The sequence below is a fragment of the Haliotis asinina genome, chromosome 5 (assembly GCF_037392515.1).
Source record: "Haliotis asinina isolate JCU_RB_2024 chromosome 5, JCU_Hal_asi_v2, whole genome shotgun sequence".
Classification (NCBI taxonomy): domain Eukaryota; kingdom Metazoa; phylum Mollusca; class Gastropoda; order Lepetellida; family Haliotidae; genus Haliotis; species Haliotis asinina.
Window position 1 is genome coordinate 18,228,462 of NC_090284.1, and position 19,210 is coordinate 18,247,671.

The 19,210-nt window shown below is 39.3% G+C and overlaps 1 protein-coding gene across 1 annotated transcript in view; it reads left to right on the top strand.

Annotated features, from left to right (window-relative positions):
• The first annotated feature begins 1,883 nt into the window (after nt 1–1,883).
• Nucleotides 1,884–19,210, top strand: part of LOC137283427 (uncharacterized) — a 30,487-nt gene continuing 13,160 nt past the window's right edge. The window contains exons 1-10 of the mRNA XM_067814901.1: nt 1,884–1,989; nt 3,826–3,965; nt 9,240–9,291; nt 9,928–10,107; nt 10,598–10,777; nt 11,590–11,763; nt 13,063–13,127; nt 14,238–14,445; nt 17,166–17,333; nt 17,723–17,875. Coding sequence (XP_067671002.1) covers nt 1,884–1,989; nt 3,826–3,965; nt 9,240–9,291; nt 9,928–10,107; nt 10,598–10,777; nt 11,590–11,763; nt 13,063–13,127; nt 14,238–14,445; nt 17,166–17,333; nt 17,723–17,875 — 1,426 coding nt within the window. The remainder of the gene's footprint in view (nt 1,990–3,825; nt 3,966–9,239; nt 9,292–9,927; nt 10,108–10,597; nt 10,778–11,589; nt 11,764–13,062; nt 13,128–14,237; nt 14,446–17,165; nt 17,334–17,722; nt 17,876–19,210) is intronic.

Consider the following 19,210-nt stretch of genomic DNA (forward strand, 5'->3'; position numbering starts at 1 on the left):
ACAGGGGAATTCAGAAGGCCGGAAGCGGCAATATGTGGCGTTCTCTGACGTCATCAATGACATCACAATGTTTTGGCCGCCATTATGACGTTGTATATAAACGGATCACATAAACAGAGGGGCAATACGTTCATATGAAACAAAATACACACACATCAAATGAACAGGATATGTAATGTTGTCGAAGGTAAGTTGATACAGAAGAGAACACATATGTCTGACCAACACATGTGACATTTCAGCCACGGACGAAACATTTCAAGCCTTCATGAGGAGATGGAAACGCAACCGACATCCAGGGTGACACACCCCTTCGAATGTTCCGTGAGTCATTCGAGGCTTCTAGACATGTACACGTGGATCTGTCTACCGCAGGACAAAAACCGTGAAAACCTTCTCGACTTTACTGTATTAGTATTACACACCCGTATTCAAGATGGAAACATATAGATCTAAACCAGGTCATTTGAATGTCGCAAACTGAAACTCATAAACCACGTGGGCCGTTGCTACTACCTCGGCGAATATAGCCAGATACGTATCAGATCTAGTCTTTTGGATTATATCTTTGTAAGCCGAAAGCTGGTTATATTATCATTATCCCGATTATGAATACATACCATGTATCATATCTGTGCTGTCAATACGTAACTGAAAATCAACCAAAGGCAAGAATTTCATTCGAAGACCTATTTGTAAAACTAAACTAGCCAGCATTATAGTCTGCAACTGAAATATTGTATGATCTAATAATGTCATCTACTTTCAATATAATCATTATATAAACATGATCCCGTATAAATGTATTTATCTCTTAAAGTTGAATTGTCTTTGACTGTACTTTGTCCGCCATTTTTTATTAGGACGAAGCTAGATCTAGCATAGCATTTAGTATGATAGCGTGGTTAATTAGTGAAATTTTAATTTCTTATTGAGGGCTGTGACTAAAAGGGCGGGAGTGATAGTTTCCTTATTTATTTTAGTTCAGTGCACTCTACGACAAACCTGTAAAAGTAAAGGGAAGTTACTCTCCTACTGTACTTGCACGCAGTCCGCATACAGTTATCTCCCATACTTTATCACGAAAACCCTATGAGGGACCGGGAGGTCGGGCGAGATAAGGATCCGATAAGCTATTTCGACCTTTAATACGTTCAGCTACCACCATCTAATACGTTATGATCATGAGCGTGTATAAAATACGGGGCGAAAGCTTTCGGTTAGGTTCTGAACATTCTTTACACCGTACGTGCGACAGCCATAGGGCTGGTGTGACACTGAATCAAACACCCTACATTTCTTGTAAATTTGTTGATTTCAGCGATAGAGACAAACCTTTTCATCCAAATTGTGGGTAAACTGCACTTTACGGGTCCCCGTAAACACGAAAATAACCTCTAAGTTCGTCTAAAATGCCTCCTAACGGAGATCAGCCCGCTCTCGCGTGCTTTTCTTTTATATATGACGCGCTGCGCGCTGCGCGCGTCGCTTACTGCCAAAGGCAGTAAGCTCGCGCCGAAGGCGCGTACACGTTACTATAGAATACATTCTACTTCCGGGTGACTGCCGAAGGCAGGGACCCGTAAACTGCAGGTGTCCCCAAATTGTCCATGTCCTCATTATGTAAACATTTACCAAGACTATTAAACATGTCACCTGAAACCCTCTACCACTGTACAGTTTGACAAGGACTGTCGAACATGCAGTGCAAATTTCTAGCATAATATTTCATTTAAACACTTAGTGTGAAGATATGAAATATCATAACGAGAATTAAAAGCAACTGAAAAGTAAACATGGCAACTTGACAAGTCCTTAGGACGTACAAAACAAGCAAAAACTACAAAGCATAACCAGAGGTGTTACTAAATGCAAGATGCTAGATGTTGGAAGTGTTCTACATCTTGCAGGTGAAGGCGGTGCACCTGCTGGGAACATTATTGGCGATCATAAGTGTGTCACAGGTGTGTGACAGCATCACACAGACAGGTAAGTCCTTCACACTCTCCAACGATTCTCTGGAAAAGCATTTTAGTAATATTTCAACTAGTAAAATACCATGTTTATTTCACATGTACTGTCTTTATGTTCAGCTGACTACATTAACCATCTTTCGCAGTCTTGTCCATCAAGAATGTTTTTTTGTTTTTTTTTAAAAAAACAAAAAAAACAAAAACTCTGCAGTTTCAAAGACATTACAAATTGTCCACAGGAGACCTATCATACCGAATACAAATTCGGATTCGGTCTGATTTGAAATAAAATCTACACCCCTGCAAGGATTGGGATAGAGACAATGAACCATTTTCAGGATTATTAGCCATTTTCTGAATTTAGAATGGGGCACTACACTTGTATCAATAGTAAACTTCAAAATTTTAATGGGCCATTTTGAATTTAATGTGCAAAATGACCCATGGCCCCTGCCTTTCCCCATCCCTGTCCATTCTTTAGCAGTATTTTAGGGTGGGTCAGACTGCATATTGATATGGACGCTTTCAGATAGGCTCCTAAAAAAATAGACATGAGCTCCAGAAACTCATAAAGGTTGAATGGAATGTTGTGGATTTGTTGGCTTGGGAAGATGAGTTGAATTATCTATTAACGCAAAAGGTTTTTTTATTGGACAGATGCGAAGGCTTTGAAACATCACATGTTAGACACGCTCGCCTTTGTTCACCCATCTAACAAAACCACCTTTGTAAAGTTATGCCTGCACCGTCAGTTCTGCTCACTCAAGTCGTTCGCTCCAAGACCAGGATATTTTCACTGGAGGGATGGTACCTCAAAAGCAGAACAGGTTCGTCATCTTCAGTCAAACATGATCAATGGCAAAATTTATGCGCAAGCATGTGAAAAAGTTTGTGATAATTTCGTGAAATTTAGCTGAAGTTTGGAGTAGTAGCTGTTTGAATGTATCTGTGATATTCCAACCTTTATCACAAATTGCTTTCTTTTTCTTTCCAGGAAGGTTTCTGGCAAACATACAAATGCGTAATGAAATCGGATATTAAACTATGTCCAAGTAAGTATCACGTTCCAATGCAACCATCCACTGAATGGACCAAATGGGTTCAAATTTGAATCGTTTAATTTGTCACACAAAACCAATCAGCTATCAGGACGTTGGAGTCTCTTCGTTATTTTGGCCTAAATGCCTTTCGGTTTATGCAAGCAAAATCGTTAAAAAACAGGGAAGATTCGGGATTTCAAACCCAGACCCTGACAAAAGGAGATCGGGTTGTTAGGGTCGCTGACGTATTTGTCGTATCGCATTTGCGAAGATCGATGCTCATGATATCAGTCACTGGAAGGTCTTGTCCAGGTTACACTATCTAAAGACTGCAGTCAGAGTATATCTGAGAGGGGGTACACGTTAGGGATTCACCTACAATTAACTTCAGGATACTTTAAACGGGATAAAAGAGATAACGTTAACTGTTTACAGTTGACGGCCAGTGGAGCCTGTGGGCAGGGTGGTCAGCTTGTTCAGCCACCTGTCAGGGGGTGGGAAACAGGACGAGGACCAGACAGTGCAACAACCCACTGCCAGCCAATCATGGTCTCGGGTGTTTTGGCAGATATGTTGATACAGAAGTCTGTAGCGGTAAATGCAACAACTGTAAGTACATCCATGGTTCGCATCCAGTGAAACTTTACTACGCGAATTAGAAGATGCTTGAGTGTTATCCGTTTTGCAAATACATTTCCAAAATTATTACATTCCTGTCGTTTGCAAAACAACACCGACAGTGAGATCTGCTGTATTTGGTTTTCCATACTTTTAGTATAACGTGAAAGTGACAATTGTTGTGTGATGTTCAGCTGCTTTGGAGAACGGGCTGCAGGAGGCTCAGGAACACCTTGAGGAAGTGCACAAGGCCATGCCGCAACTCCGCATAGAATGTCTCATCGGTCACTGCACCTACGACACCCTCAAGAAGTTCCTCAGACCCTTCATGCGAGTATGTACACAGCACTCCTGTGTTAATAGCGTTAATAAGGTCACATGCATTACTTTTTACTGGGTTAATGATTGATCTTTGATCAGTCTTCACAGTTAATTCCAAACTTGATATATTCTGACAATTTATTGGGTTAATGACTGGTCTTTGATCAGTCTTCACAGTTAATTCCAAACTTGATATATTCTGACAATTTATTGGGTTAATGACTGGTCTTTGATCAGTCTTCACAGTTAATTCCAAACTTGATATATTCTTACAATGAAGAGGATAGTAACTTAATCCTCTCAATGCTATCGTCGAACCCATTCGACAGGAGTGCAGGATACTGACATCTCCAAATAAAACTTGCAATAATTATTCAACGAGTCGGATTTACGTGTCATATGAATTATGTATGGAATGTACTAATTCTCACCTTTTTAAATATGTAATGTTCAATAGGTTTATATACCTTAAAACGAAACGCCCGCGAATTAAAAATGAGATCGCCGAATTTCTCGGCACGCAGTCGAAAATAACGGCCATTGTTGACTTCCAGCGCACCACGCCGTGTGGTACCCAGTCTAATATTTTCTTCATAATGAAATATTTTTTGATAGTTTAGTCGATGTTTTTTGTTCCTTGACGAAGGGAAAGCTCATAAGTTTCCCATTTTCTAAAAAATAGTAACTTTCGGCTCAAATAAATATAAACAAAACCAATCTCAATGTTATATCATCGATTGGACGAACAGAAACGATCATGGCAACGGCGGTAAACAAACAACTCCACATGTATCGTGATGCCGAAGAAAATGTGCCATCCTTTTGACATATCCAATTATTTAATCTGGAATTAATTACACGGTGTGAATAGGTAAATGTTGTTGCCTCTGCACAAAAATTACCAGATTTAGCGATTTTATTTTGATTTGGTTTGATAAACCTTCCAACATTCACAAAGTTGACAGCCGTTGGTGACCCGAAAGGGCGTGGCCAAACTCGCGGTCTTTCTAAGTGACAAGATACGAAGGATGTTTGAAAATATGCGTTCATAAGCAGAATCTGAACACATATACATTGAAAGAAAACGACTCAATACCTATATAATGCAGATCATGAAACAATATCACAATATTTGTAATTGTACCCACCCTTGATGAAACCGGAAGCACGTACACGGCATGGCACTCGTGGAAGTAAAATGTGAACGAGTTGGAAAACGACCATTGATACATTTTCTAAACTGATTCAAATTCCCGTAAGATCCATACTATACACCAGAATAACCTTTCAGTCATCCTCAGTCATTTACTATTAGTTGTGTTCAATAGCAGTTGTCATTTGTTGCTTGTGTTGTAGTATTTCTCCTGAAGTTAGCCGTCGATGTGTTGATCTCTAGTTTAGCAAATCCGAAGTCGATGATTTTCGCGGTCTATTTTTTTCAAAGAATGTTCTGACACGGGGAGACATATAAATTGTCAGTGTGTCGTAACAATAACAGAATATTCTTCTGTGTATATCGTTACAAGAAGTACAATTTTGATGATTGAAGATCTCATGAAAAAAAAATCATTTTTCCTTTTGCAGAAACGAACGAAACCAGAGCTAGTGTGAGAATGTAACGTACAGTAAATGTATTTCATAAAAATTAATTACTGCTTAGAAAACAACTGTCATCGTCTTTGTGAATCAGTATTTATTTTAGACATTAAAACAGCTAAACATCACATCTTTTGTTCACGAATTTGGAGCAAAATTGAAATTATTTTGTTACTCCAAATAGCAGAGCTTTCGGAGTTAATTCTACCTAGTATAATGCAGGTAATGTTTCAGATCAAATTGTTTGACGTGTGTGCATATTTGTATAAAAAAATCATGTCATGTGGCTCAGTCCGTGGTTCCATACAGCTTTTAAATATTGCACTAGTGCAATCAGAACTGCAAAATGTACCTCATGTTTATGGCCATACTTTTTACCTACTTGCACACTGTCTATGTTCATATTTTACTGTTAAAACAGACTTCATCTGGGAAACAGACTGATGATCCAAACTCTTGGAGCAGTGATTACACTGACAGTGATCGAAAGACAGACTCATTTTTTTCTTGTGATGAAATTTCATGAAGTAATATGAAATTATCATACCAGACCTAGAATAATTTTGTCGTAGTGATGTTTTGAATATGGAATATCAAAACTACAAGTGACAGATAATTAAGTGTTGAGTAGGAGGTGCAACCTATGTTAGTCTTTGGCATCAAGGTAATCATGTGGTGGCAAGTAAATTTCTTTTTTCCTAATACTGAGCTCTGCAGTGAGTGGTTTTTGTTGTCCAGTTTGGAGCTATTCTTTAAGATTTCAATTTGGATTTTTTTTCATTGCCATGTGTATATGGCAAAGACATATATATCAAATGCTTCCAGATCTTTAACGGAAGACTGCTCAGTCCTTGGCATTTTGTTATTCAAGGAAGACTGTTCTTCATGTTTCTTGTTTCATGATGGTTTAGGCTATTGAATAAATAATTGGAGTATATCACCATCAGACACTTCAGCAAACAGAAACAATCCTTGAAAGTTCATTAGACCCATTTCATATTGTGACACTGCTCCAAAACCCAGGAAAAGACAATAAGGTAGAATAATATATATTTACAGAATATGAAGCATGTTTACTTTCACCAGAGACAATATAACTTCTTATATGTATATGGTTTCTTTTTTATCAAATGATAACATTTTCCGATAAATTTACATGTACTGTTACTTCAACAACATAAATGACATTATTTGTCATGTGCGATTCAAAATAATTCACCAAACAAAGTGGTACTGCTGAAAACAAAAATAACTCATCACCAATTTGTATTTGATGTACATTTTGGCACGATATTATGAAGAAATAAAATACACAAAATAATTTGTAACATCTATCCATACATTTTATGGCATACATGTAGTTGTATTAAAAAATTGTGCAAAACTGTCAGCTTTCCACATTACTGAAAGACATTAATTAAAATTTGGTTATTTACACGTTGCTAATGCATTGACAGATTTTAAGTGTCTTTGCCTTTGTCTATTCGAGAGAGAAAAATAATTGTCATATTATTAATATCATTTAACATATTAAAGTATATGAAAAGATTTAAAGTTGTAACCAGTTATGAAACATAAAGCATTGACAAATCTATCGTAATTATTCATCAAGAACGTTAATTCATTGCACAAAATTATGAATGTAATTCAACTTGTTCTAAAGTGAGACATATAATTTTCCCAATCATGTAATATGAACGCAATTTTTATCAAATCATCTCCGATTTCATGTGAAACTATAACTGAAAATATATTTTTGTTTATAAAACATGTACACTGCAGTTCTTACTACACTACATCGTCATAAAAAGAAAAGCATGAATGTTATTTTGAAACACAAATGCCACGCCCATATCCGCGCACCTGTTGTTGAGAATGATCTTTGTACACGTTTCTGTGTTGGACCATGTGAAAAAAAGAATAAGCTGGGATCAACATGCATCACAATTATATCTTTGCTGTCTTTATATTCAGTGGACAATAAAGTAATGTGCCTAATATGAACAAAAATTCAAATAAAAGATACTGAAAAACTTGCATCTGCAGTGTTGATCGACTACTGTTTCCGGGTCACGGGAGCATACAAGGTCAAACTGGTTCGGCTATGTGCGAATTATACAGTCAAAAATACACCAAGAAAATTCTATGAGCTCTGATTATGAGCACAGTTATTTGTGCTAAATTCAGGCGAAATATCTCCAACCTTTCTGTTCATATTCAAGTGCGAATGAATTTCATCAAGCAATCCCCGTCTGTGACATCACATCCGGTGACCTTTGCACTAAGAAAAAAACAAGTTAGATTTCACGATCTTAATTTTCGTCCGTCATTCGTCATACTAAACGGAAAATGATACACGGAACACTTGTAGAATGAGAAATTCTCCCTCTTTCACCAGGTCTTACACAGAAGAGTTCTGTAATCTTTCTTCTGACCAAAAAAGCTATATTTTATGTAGGAGTTCGACGAAGCGCGCCATGTTTGTTTTTTCGTATGCGTAACACGATTTAACACCGTCTTTTTGTGGATTTGTGCAAAAATTAATGAACCATAACACTTGATATTTGTACTCATGAATGCTTATGAATCATGTATTTTATTCTGCTATTTTCATTACATGACACGTTTAAATAAACGTAACAGTGCCATTTCAGTAAGACCTGTCATGACATCGAAAATATTATTTGTTTACGACGAACGTTTTCGATTATTTTTTTTCAGAATTATTTTTTAATTTGTCGTCGCGCGGATATTTGCCGATACAAATATACGAAATTAAAGTCAGATACTTATGAAATATCAGTAGTAAGAATATTGAAATCGGTTTGCGATAATTGAACAATTTATACGGCTCCTAATATAAAATGCATCCGGCTGTCAATCGAGCAGTTCAGTTAAATTCAATAAAATTTACTTTATTTATGTTTGTCTTGCAATTAATATCTGTACTTTTGAAATTGTCTGGATATTTTTTGATAATAATGTTTATTTTTCTATCTAGTATTAATGGGCTGAATATTTTTTCAGTTGTTCCTTATTTAGTGACATACCGACTGTTTGAAATCACCCACCCTCTTCTCAGCGCCTTGTGCTGAAATTAATTCAGCAGGCTAAAGGTTAAAGTATATCAGCAAATATGAAATGAGTTCATTATACGATTAACGGCGATTTTGCTGGAATATTGTTAAAAACGGCATAAAATCATACTCACGCACTAAATCACTAATCCCCTAAATAGGTATTATTTATCTACATTTATCTACTTCTTGAACAAAGCCGTTAGATGTTTTGTTAGGGTCACAATTTCATATTCACTCTGCTGAGACTTAAAACCCTATAGATATTCTGACGTTTGTATCACGTGACAATTGATACAAAGTTTAAGAATACCTTCTGAGACGGACATTTCGGATTTTCTGTCAGTGGTATGGATACACCAAGCTATATCTCTATTGTAATCCCGCGTTAGAATTGGTCTTCAACAATCTGTGCTTCTCTAGACGGAATTTCGGACGTTCGTGAGATTAAATTAATGTATTTCAACATTTTCAAGCAAGGGCCTGTTATGTCCAGTTCGTAATGGTTGCAATAGACCTGACCTCATCAACTGTTGATGACGGGACAGTACTCTATTCGCGAGTACTGTGATGCATTTTCTAGTTTTCATTAAAAAAAACATTTCTTGTTACAGGACAAATATTGGTCTCATCTGATCTGCTATAAATATAAGAGGGCATGTCCAGGTAAGCTGATTATTTCAATGTAAGATACGTGTATTTAACTCTGATGACACCGCACCGCACCGCACCGCACCGCACCGCACCGCACCGCACCGCACCGCACCGCACCGCACCGCACCGCACCGCACCGCACCGCACCGCACCGCTCCGCACCGCACCGCACCGCACCGCACCCGTCTTACATACCCATCACATTACTATATGAAGACATGGTTGGGTCAAGACCCGTAACGCTGGAGAAGTCGCCTTTGGGCAACTATTTTATGACATTTTGAAACTTTTTATACCTTTATTGACTGGTGCTTGTATGTCTGATATCTAAAGGCACTGTGTTATCAGTGTTCGCATTAACGCAGAAACATGCGTTTTTCACGCAAAAAAAATGATAAAACCACGCAAAAACATATTTTGCGCGCGTGTTTTGGACGCAATGGATTCTGATCTACATAATTTTTAAAAGTACCTTAAAACCGCAACATACAGACAAACAATAAAATTTAACATGATTCAGGGTTGTACTGAAAATTTCACGCTTAAAAGATTTAAACTACATAATTATGATTTTATTTCTACACGCACTCGTACAAAACCTACCGCGATCACTGGTTATTCTCCATATACCTATTCTGTGCGTCACAGTTGACGGTGGCTGGTCAGCCTGGGGGTCATGGTCGGAGTGTACAGTGCCGTGTGGCAACGGCTACCTGTACCGACAGAGGGCTTGCACCTACCCCAGTCCCGTTAATGGAGGTCAAACCTGCCCTGGACAGGCCTACCAGAAGAAATCGTGTGTCGCGAAGAAGTGCAGTCATATAACAGGTTGGTGAAGACATAGCTCATTTGAGTTGGTTTTTTCCTTTAAGGCCTCATGCAGCAATATTCCATCTATATGGCGATGGTCAGTTAATAATCGAGTGTGGACTGGATAATCCACTGATCAACAGCGTTAGCATCGATCTGCGCAAATGGGAACCGATGACATGTGTCAACCAAGTCAGCGAGCCTGACGACCCGATCCCGTTTGTCTAACCTAGATCTTCAGGGTTAGGTCATTTGGTTTCATGAGATTATGAATCTCAGTTATATCATTATAAGAACATATTTTTGACAGAAGGGAATTAGGGGGTTTTTTTTATCCCTAAAGTATAGTTAGGCCATTCAAGAAGCATTAGTGATGCACTACGTTATAGCCAATGGTAGATGAGATTACGAGATCATCCGTGCCTATTTCATATTATTAGTTAATGTCGTTTGATAGATCATGTGGATAATATCTACAATATTAAAATGTGTTATTGGCCGTTTGCAGGGAGTGAGAAGGCCGTGTTTTCCGAGTGGTCCAAGTTCAGCCCATGCTCCGTATCCTGTGGGTCATACGGTAGTCAAGTAACTCGTAGGTCGTGTCTTCTCAAGAAAAAGTGTCTTGTCCGCGGGGAAACAGTGGGCAGTCTCATCATCAGCAGGCCGTGTTTTCAGGGGGCCTGTCCTAGTAAGTACTATGAGCAGTGTTCAGTGTCAAAGAAACCAGGGTCCCGATCAATACAGCGTTCTTAAAGTTACGATCTGTCGTAACTCTATAGCTTATCATAGGCTAGGAACGCTTCGTGGATACATTTTCGAAGCTCTCTTAGCGCTAAGATAGTCGTAAGTGCCATACATTAACATTAACTTAAGACTAACTTAGCGTTAAGAGAACTCCGAATATATAGGCCCTGGACTTTGGGCCCAGATTTTCGACGCTCTCTTAGCGCTACGATAGTCGTCAGTACCATACATTATTCAATTTGTTAACTTACGACTATCTTAGCGCAAGACAGCTTTGAAAAACCAGTGCCCTGATCCCTTCATTCGCCACCTCGACATGAGTGTCCGAATCTGTACTGGCGAATGTAAAATACTTACAGTAATTTTAAAACTCGTAATCTATCGCTTTTGTGATGTGTCAAAGTGTGAAATACTACGGAAGGACAAGTCAAGCTGTCTGTGCAAGCGCTACAGGCAGGTGTTGCCGATAACTGGTCGCTAGCCAGTACAGCTGCACGCAATCCGGTGATACAGCAATATCATGGCGGTGGTCCCCGCGGACACCAGAAATGCGGGGAATCGAACCCAGGTTTTCGGCGCGATGAGCCAGCGCTTTAACCATGAGGCTAACCAGCCTCGCCAGGTAATCTAGAGGCCACTAACAATAGCACCGGTTCCAAACTATACGGCGTAATTTGAAAGTAAGTGATGTTTTAAGTGATTACCTGGTCTGGACCTCATATTAGTATGATGATTATACTTACTTTTCCTTTTTAGGAAAAGGCGGCTGGTCGGAATGGTCAGAATGGACGGACTGTTCCGCCGTCTGCGGGCAAGGCAGGAAGACACGACTGCGCATGTGCGCTGACCCCTATCCTTCCGGCGGGGAAGGTTGTCTGGGTCCAGAGGTTGACACCAGTGACTGCAATCGTTCACAGCCTGCTAGTCAAAGTAAGTTTTAAAACAAGACACCTGTTTTTCTGTTAACAACGCTGAAAATTTAAACAAAGTAAATTTCTTTCCTATTGTTATCCCTATAATGCTGAAAATGTGTTTTGTCAAAGTGAGAATCATTCTCTTCCCACAGTGGTTACTTGTCACATCTTCCTACGTAACCTCTGTTCTAATACGGCCCTTTCATGGTGCGAGTGTTCAAGACTGATTGGAGGTAATCAGATTTAGAAGTGCAATCAGCGACCTTGTTTCAAAAGTGATCGTTCGAAAGATCTCGGTAATTTCCGGATGCATCGTGGAAACTAGAACCTCTTCCCGAGCGCGATACTCACATGTTTCTTCTACACAGAACTCAATCATGTCATTTTTGTTTCTCCACATTGCTTGCATTTGTCAATCTAGGTCGATGTAACACGTGTTCTGAATGGACAGAAAAGGGGAGATAAATCTGCTGCCATTTTTTGCCGCTCGGGGATTTTATGAGAACCGCAAAATATGGCCGTATTAGAACACAGGTTCGTAGGAAGATATGACAAGTAACCCCTGTGGGAAGAGAATGAGTGCGGATATACTTTTACAATTTTACCAGAACCTGCATTTTAATATTACACCTTCTATATTTATGCATTATTACCAGCATTATGCATTTACTGCATTTATTCAATCTTTAAGATTTTTTAAACTATTGTCTCTTATAACTCATACTGAATGAATGGTTCTGTACTTTAACGTATGTTCTATGTCTATTTAAATTTATGTTGCACAGAAGTGAGACGTAAACAAACAATTGTCTGTCTGCCTGCCTGTAAAACAAGATGTGTTTTATCTGAAAAGTTGCTTGATTATAGTGAGTGAGATGCATTCAGGACTGTGAACAGTCTTTTCCCGTTCAACGGCAGATGTGCTTTTAAGACTCAGCAAGGCCGAAGGGACACAATCGGTAGTTGTTTACTTGCAACTATTTAACACATTCAAATTGTCGATCTGAAGGAACCTTATCGGTACAAATTATCAGCTAACCCTGCTGCGATTCAGGAATGCAAATCTGCACAGGGTATTTCAGCGCCCTTGGACGTGATTATCGATTCCACCTGTCAAGACACTGGCATTCCCACTCACTATGTTCAAGCATATATGTTTTCACCCCTAATGTGAAATTACAAACTATACAGTTACGATATGCCATAATATTACGAACGCTGTGTGAACCGTGGCCCCGTTGAACCTTGTGGTTGGGTGAGGCAGCATGTCCCATTCACAGGGATAGTAACACCATGATTTTTTTTTTGTTCTTAGACAAGACTACGCCAGTAACTGAACCGACAGCAGCAGAAACAGTTCCAAAGAAAAGAGTGGCAAAAGTGAGTACCTCTCCATATCTTTTTTTATACCGTTATCAAATTTAGGGTTAGAACTGATGGTCTAAAATCATTGAACTGGTGTGCACGATATCCTAACGACCCCTAGTTGGGTGACCTACCTTCAGTGGTTTTCGATTTTCGAAGCTGACTCAGCGCGATGATAGTAGTAGGTGTCATACATTAAAATTAACTTACGACTATCTCAGCGCAAAGAGAGTTTCGAAAATCTAAGCCCTGCTGTCTACCACTGGGCTGGCTGTCCCAAACAGTGGGCATTATAATGGAATGTTGACGAGTAAGGCGTTAAAAAACAAACAAGGAAGAAAACACAAGGCTACAGGAACAAATTGTTGTAAGCCGGTTCCTGGGGCTCATGCCACAAGGCTGTCGTTGCACTACGACTGTCGTAAATCCCATACTGTAACATAGACTTTCAATAGTCTTACACTACGCCTAGATTTTCAAAGCTCTCTTAGCGCTAAGGTAGTCATAAGTTAATGTTAATGTGTGGCATTTACGACTATCTTAGAGCTAAGAGAGCTTCGAAAATCTGGACCCAGAGACCCGTTCATAAGAGCGATAGTAGCTTTACGACAGTCATAAGTCTATGTTGAAGTATGGGAGTTACGATCAACTTAGCGCTACGATCCATTCAAGGAAGGGGGCTCAGGGCCTTGATTTTCGAAGCTTTTAGTGTTAGATAGTCGTAAGTTAATGTTATTGAGTTAATGTAAGGAACTTCGAAAATCTATGCCCAGGAACTCAATGCGTCAACAACTTGCTATATATTAGGCTGGCCTGCATAAAAAACTTAAATGTCTCTCGGACACATTTCCTTCAAAAGTGATGAGAGCTGTAGGACTTTAAAAAAAATTTTTGATTGAGAAAAAGTGACGACGGAGGAACACATTTTTATTTTTTCTCTCAGAAATATAGCATGGGAAGTTTATTAGCACGTGTTAATGAGTTGTAGATTCAGTCAGACAAAAAGTGACACGAGAAGTGCCCGAGAAACATTTCACTTTTGCTATGTGGCCTTATATGTCTCGAATCAACCAATACACCAAACAAACTAAATATGACGTCATATCCAGTGCCGTTGTTATTCAGGTGACGCCAGCCTGGGGTGACCCGTACCACGCGCCGTATGACAGGTCCAGGGAAAGTCTGTACCGGAAATGGGGAGAATGGTCTTCCTGCTCCAGGTCCTGTGGTGGTGGTTACAGGAAGAGGGAGAGGGAGTGTTTAACTTCCATCAATGCTACATGTTGTGGGGAGATCAGGCAGATACAATTCTGCGACATTGTACAATGTCCAGGTACGCTAGCATTCGGTTTTTGAAGTCCGTGTTGTTTAACCCATATTATGAATATACGTTGAACTTATTTGAAAATACAAGTTTTGTCGAAGTTAAAGGAACAAGCACATATTATACTTTGAGTTATCCGATGAAACGCAACCGAAGAAGTATGACTGAATGAAAAATATACAGGGACCAAGCTTTGTTTCAAGACACAGGGGTGGCAATTTTCCGATCCGAGGATATAAATCCGACTGATCCGAGGATATAAATGCAAATCTATCGATCCTGTATCCCGTTAGGGGCCAGCGGTCCCCAAAACCTCAGCTGATTTTCAGTTGAAATCACTTTCACCTGTTTCTATCCCTAAGGACAACCGCAACTTGGTCACATAAAGGTATTCCACTGGTTCCTTAGGTAATAACCATGAGAGTATGATATGAATTAAGGTTACGAACCCCAGTGTGTCTAGATTCTGACTTTCGGGAAAGTATGATTACACGATGCCATTTATAGTATATATACCCGAAATCTCTGTTTTCACTGTATCTTAAATCCCATCTTGTACATTCTGAAAGATAGTTTGTACCCATATCTTTGAAACACCAAGAGAACATCGTAGCAAAACGCACATATACATATTCACTAGCCACATAGAGAAACTGTGCATTGATAGCTTGATAAGAACGATAATAATGTCGAAGGTACATAAAAATTTTAATGGAGGGATCATGAGATCATAAAATAAGTCGGGAGAAGTTCAATTGAAAAGTCAATCACGGTGACGTCACGAGTCCACAAGCGGGACAGGGGTCAAACGGCCATGTCACAAGCTGAATAACGGGTATGGCTACCATGGGCGTTGAGAGGAACAGTGCACCGACGACGCAAGGAGCCTATCAAACGAGGTGATAGAATGATGATAATGTTGAAACTGATATCAAATATATCAACACGAATATCAAAAGTAACAAATATCAAAATCAGCTGGTATAATTTATATCAGTGGACACGAGTGTGAGATTCTATTTATCATCCAAAATGATTCGTCATAGTTTTCAATGAAAATGTACATCTCTGAAGACAGTACTGCCATTAGTTGTACAGTGCAGTGATGACATGGCATTGTGACGTTATCAACTTCATGACGTCACAGCATTGTCAGGGCATTGTACAAAATCTACTGTCACACACGCGATATATAATCTCCTGTGGAACAGTTTTTAATTATAAAAAGTATTATTACCCACGTGGTACTTCGTACAGGTGTTTCATAACAAAGTGTTATGACACATATGTCTCACATATGTATCATAACACTTTCGAGTGATTTGATTGGCTAATACGTGAACTTTGACATTACTAGTACTACTGTCATCACTCATTCCATTCATGATTTTCATTCATGTTTTCACACCTTAGAGCATGTAAAACGAAAACACTTCTATGGAATTACATAAATTTTATTTAATTTACTGTGGTTACAAGCATTATTTTCAAATCTGTGATAACTCAAGTTTCTGTAATAAAAACGAAAATAAAACAATCTATAACAATACGTAAACAAATACGTCTAGTAGGCCTCTCATGAGTGTAAACAAATATGGCGTCGCCCGTAAAAGTTATTGATTTCGTCAAAATTGACGGACAATTATTTGGAAGAGTTGTGAATGTTATGAAGAGATTGAATACCTTCTGTGTGTATGTTGTCAGGACTGCACAGTAACACACCACATGAAAAGACGAGCGGTGGCCTTGTATCTCTATCACTGCCACTGTCAGCCGCATCCATTCGTGTCCTCCCGCACAAACATATTGTCACTGCCATGCCTCCCGTGGTTTCTTAAGTAGGGGTCAAAAGCACTTCCCAGAATCTGAACACAATAGGCTTGAAATCGTCTTCGTTCGAGGTTGTAGGCTTTGTTTTCAGACAACATAAACATCGAATCTCGACAAGTGGGAATTCCAAGCCGCGATGAGAAGGCGTCACTGGCATCCCGCGCAAAGCGTCGCCGAATTATTTACAGTAACACGTCTCCCGATGAAGACCATTAAGCTCAACTATTTGAGACATACAGTTCCCTGTTATTCACATTCATCTTTGCTGTTGAGTTTGCCGCTCCTATTTAAATGCTCCCCAGAATCTTCTTCTCAGGGAACACTTCTCAACATGACGACTAGCCCTACAGTGATGGCCGACTGACGTTCAGGCTAGATTTAGGTCACGTAGTCAAGTTCAAAATATTTACACTTCGCAAGTGTTTTGATGAATTGCATTATTGCTTTTGAAAACAAATCCTCAACTGAAAAGAATTAAATTTTCATTACGACTTGATTCTGTCTCAATTTGTTTATTTTCTTGTGATTTGGCGCCGTATAGGAAATACATTGCCTCTACGCAGCGTACGTTTTCCTGGAGTGAAGCGGTTGACATTCCAATCACCAATATGATGTATTAATCCGCTTTACATGGTTCTATGTAGGAAAGCAAAAAATTGCTTTATTTTAACGATATTTTCACTTTTTAGAACGTGGGTAATAAATAGGATACAAAACTCGTTCCCCTTTCATATCAAGTTTATGTCCCGAGTGAAATAATTTTGGTTTGTCACGAGCTTTATCCCTTTCATATCAAGTTTATGTCCCGAGTGAAATAAGTTTGGTTTGTCTCGAGCTCGGGACATAAACTTGATATGAAAGGGGAAGCTCGTTTAATATCCTATAACTATATTTTACAGCGAACGGCGGCTGGAGTGACTGGATGCAGTGGTCCGCCTGTGACGTTACGTGTGGTACTGGATCCCGCCGTCGTTATCGTCGCTGTGACAACCCATTACCTGCCAATGGTGGCGCTTGTCCAGGCGAGAATAGTGCTTCAAAAGTCTGCAAGAATGCTCCATGTAAAGGTCAGTCCCTGAAATAGTAACCCCAAGTTGGATGATAACATAGAGCTTTCAGGTATTGGGCGTTTGCTTTGTTGTTCAACGCCACACTCAGCAATATTCCAGATATATTGTTTGTAAATAAACATGTCTGGACCAGATAATCCACTTATCAACATCATGTGCATCGAACTATGCAAGTGGGATACGATCACAGGTGTCATCTAAGTCAGTGAGCCTAACCACTAGTCGCCTCTTACGACAAACATTGGTTGCTGAAGATCATGTTTGACCCGGATCTTCATGGTCACATTCGGTTGTGTTACATACAGAAGTAAGTTTGGATTAACTTTACTGGGACATTGACAGGAGACCGGGTGCAAAGAATGGTAATTTAGCTTTCTGACTGACAGATCCAGACAACCACTGGTCACGATGGAGTCCGTGGTCAACCTGTGACAAAACCTGTGGTCAAGGACAGATCAAACGTGTTAGACAGTGGAAAGGCGATGGACAGAAGAAGACCCAGACAATGAAAGCGCTGTGCAACATCCATCCATGTCCAGGTAGGTTATGGGGCGTCTTAGTGTGCTTGTATCAACCTTGTTGTCTTGTAAGTGTGCTTGTATCAACCTTGTTGTCTTGTTAGTGTGCTTGTATCAAACGTGCCTTGCTTCACCGATTGTGTCAAACGTGTTGTGTTGTTAGTCTGCTAGTATCAAACGTGTAGTGTTCTTAGTGTGCTTGTATCAAAAGTGTTGTGTTGTAAGTCTGCTTGTATCACACTAGTTGCATTGTTAATCTCCTTGTATCAACTTGTTGTCTTGTAAGACTCTGCTTTTATCAAACATGTTGTGTTAGTCTGCTCGTATCAAACTTGTTGCCGTGTTAGTCTGTATCAAACGTGTTAGTCTGCTTGTATCAAACATGCCATGCTGTAATGTTAGTCTGCTTGTCTCAAACATGTTGCCTTGTTAGTCTGCTTGTATCAAACTTTGTCGTGTTAGTCTGCCTGATAAAAACAGCTGTTGTCAACTTGCATTGCTTTAATTGAGCTCAGTCTGTTTTTTTTCGCACTTTGTTTTTGCTTGTTTTAAGCTTGCTCGTCTGTTCAGGTTAATCATGTCTTAGCAGTATTTTTAAACATAGGCTGCTTGCATCGTGCCTGTTCTGTTAGTCTGAGTCAATCATGTCTCGTCGTTTTTGTATAAGATTCAGCCTGTTATTGTGCGTATGTTAATAATGTCTCTTCATGTTTGTATGAGACTGCACATGTTAGTCTGCTTGTTTTGGTTATGCTTACTTGTATAGGACTGCACTTGTTAGCCTGCTTGTATCAATCATGTCTCGTCGTGTTGGTATAAGGCTGAGCTTGTTTGTCTGCATGTGTCAGTCATGTCTCCTCAATTTTGTACAGGACTGCACTTGTTAGTCTGCTTGTGTCAGTCATATTTGTATAAGACTGCACTTGTTAGTCTGCTTGTGTCAGTCATGTCTCATCATGTTTGTATAAGACAGTACTTGTTAGTCTGTTTGTGTCAGTGTATGTCTCCTCGTGTTTGTATAAGAGTAAACTCGTTGGTCTGCTCATATCATTATAAAACTATCAACGTCTCATTCTGTTTTTAATCTTAATAGTATGTTTATATCAAACGCCTGGCTTAATCAGTGTCAGTCTTTTTGCCTTGTTAGTCTGCTATCAAGCATCATATATTATAACTCTGTTAGTAGCAAAGGGGGTATCTTATTGGTCTGTATTTGTCTGACAGGCTGATTGTCTGTATTTCTCTGACTGGCTGATTGTATCAAACATTATTTATAGCGAGGATCAATCATGCATGGTTACTAACTTAGAACTCCTTGTATTGTATGTGTTGTATAAACCCTGTATGGTAAGCCTG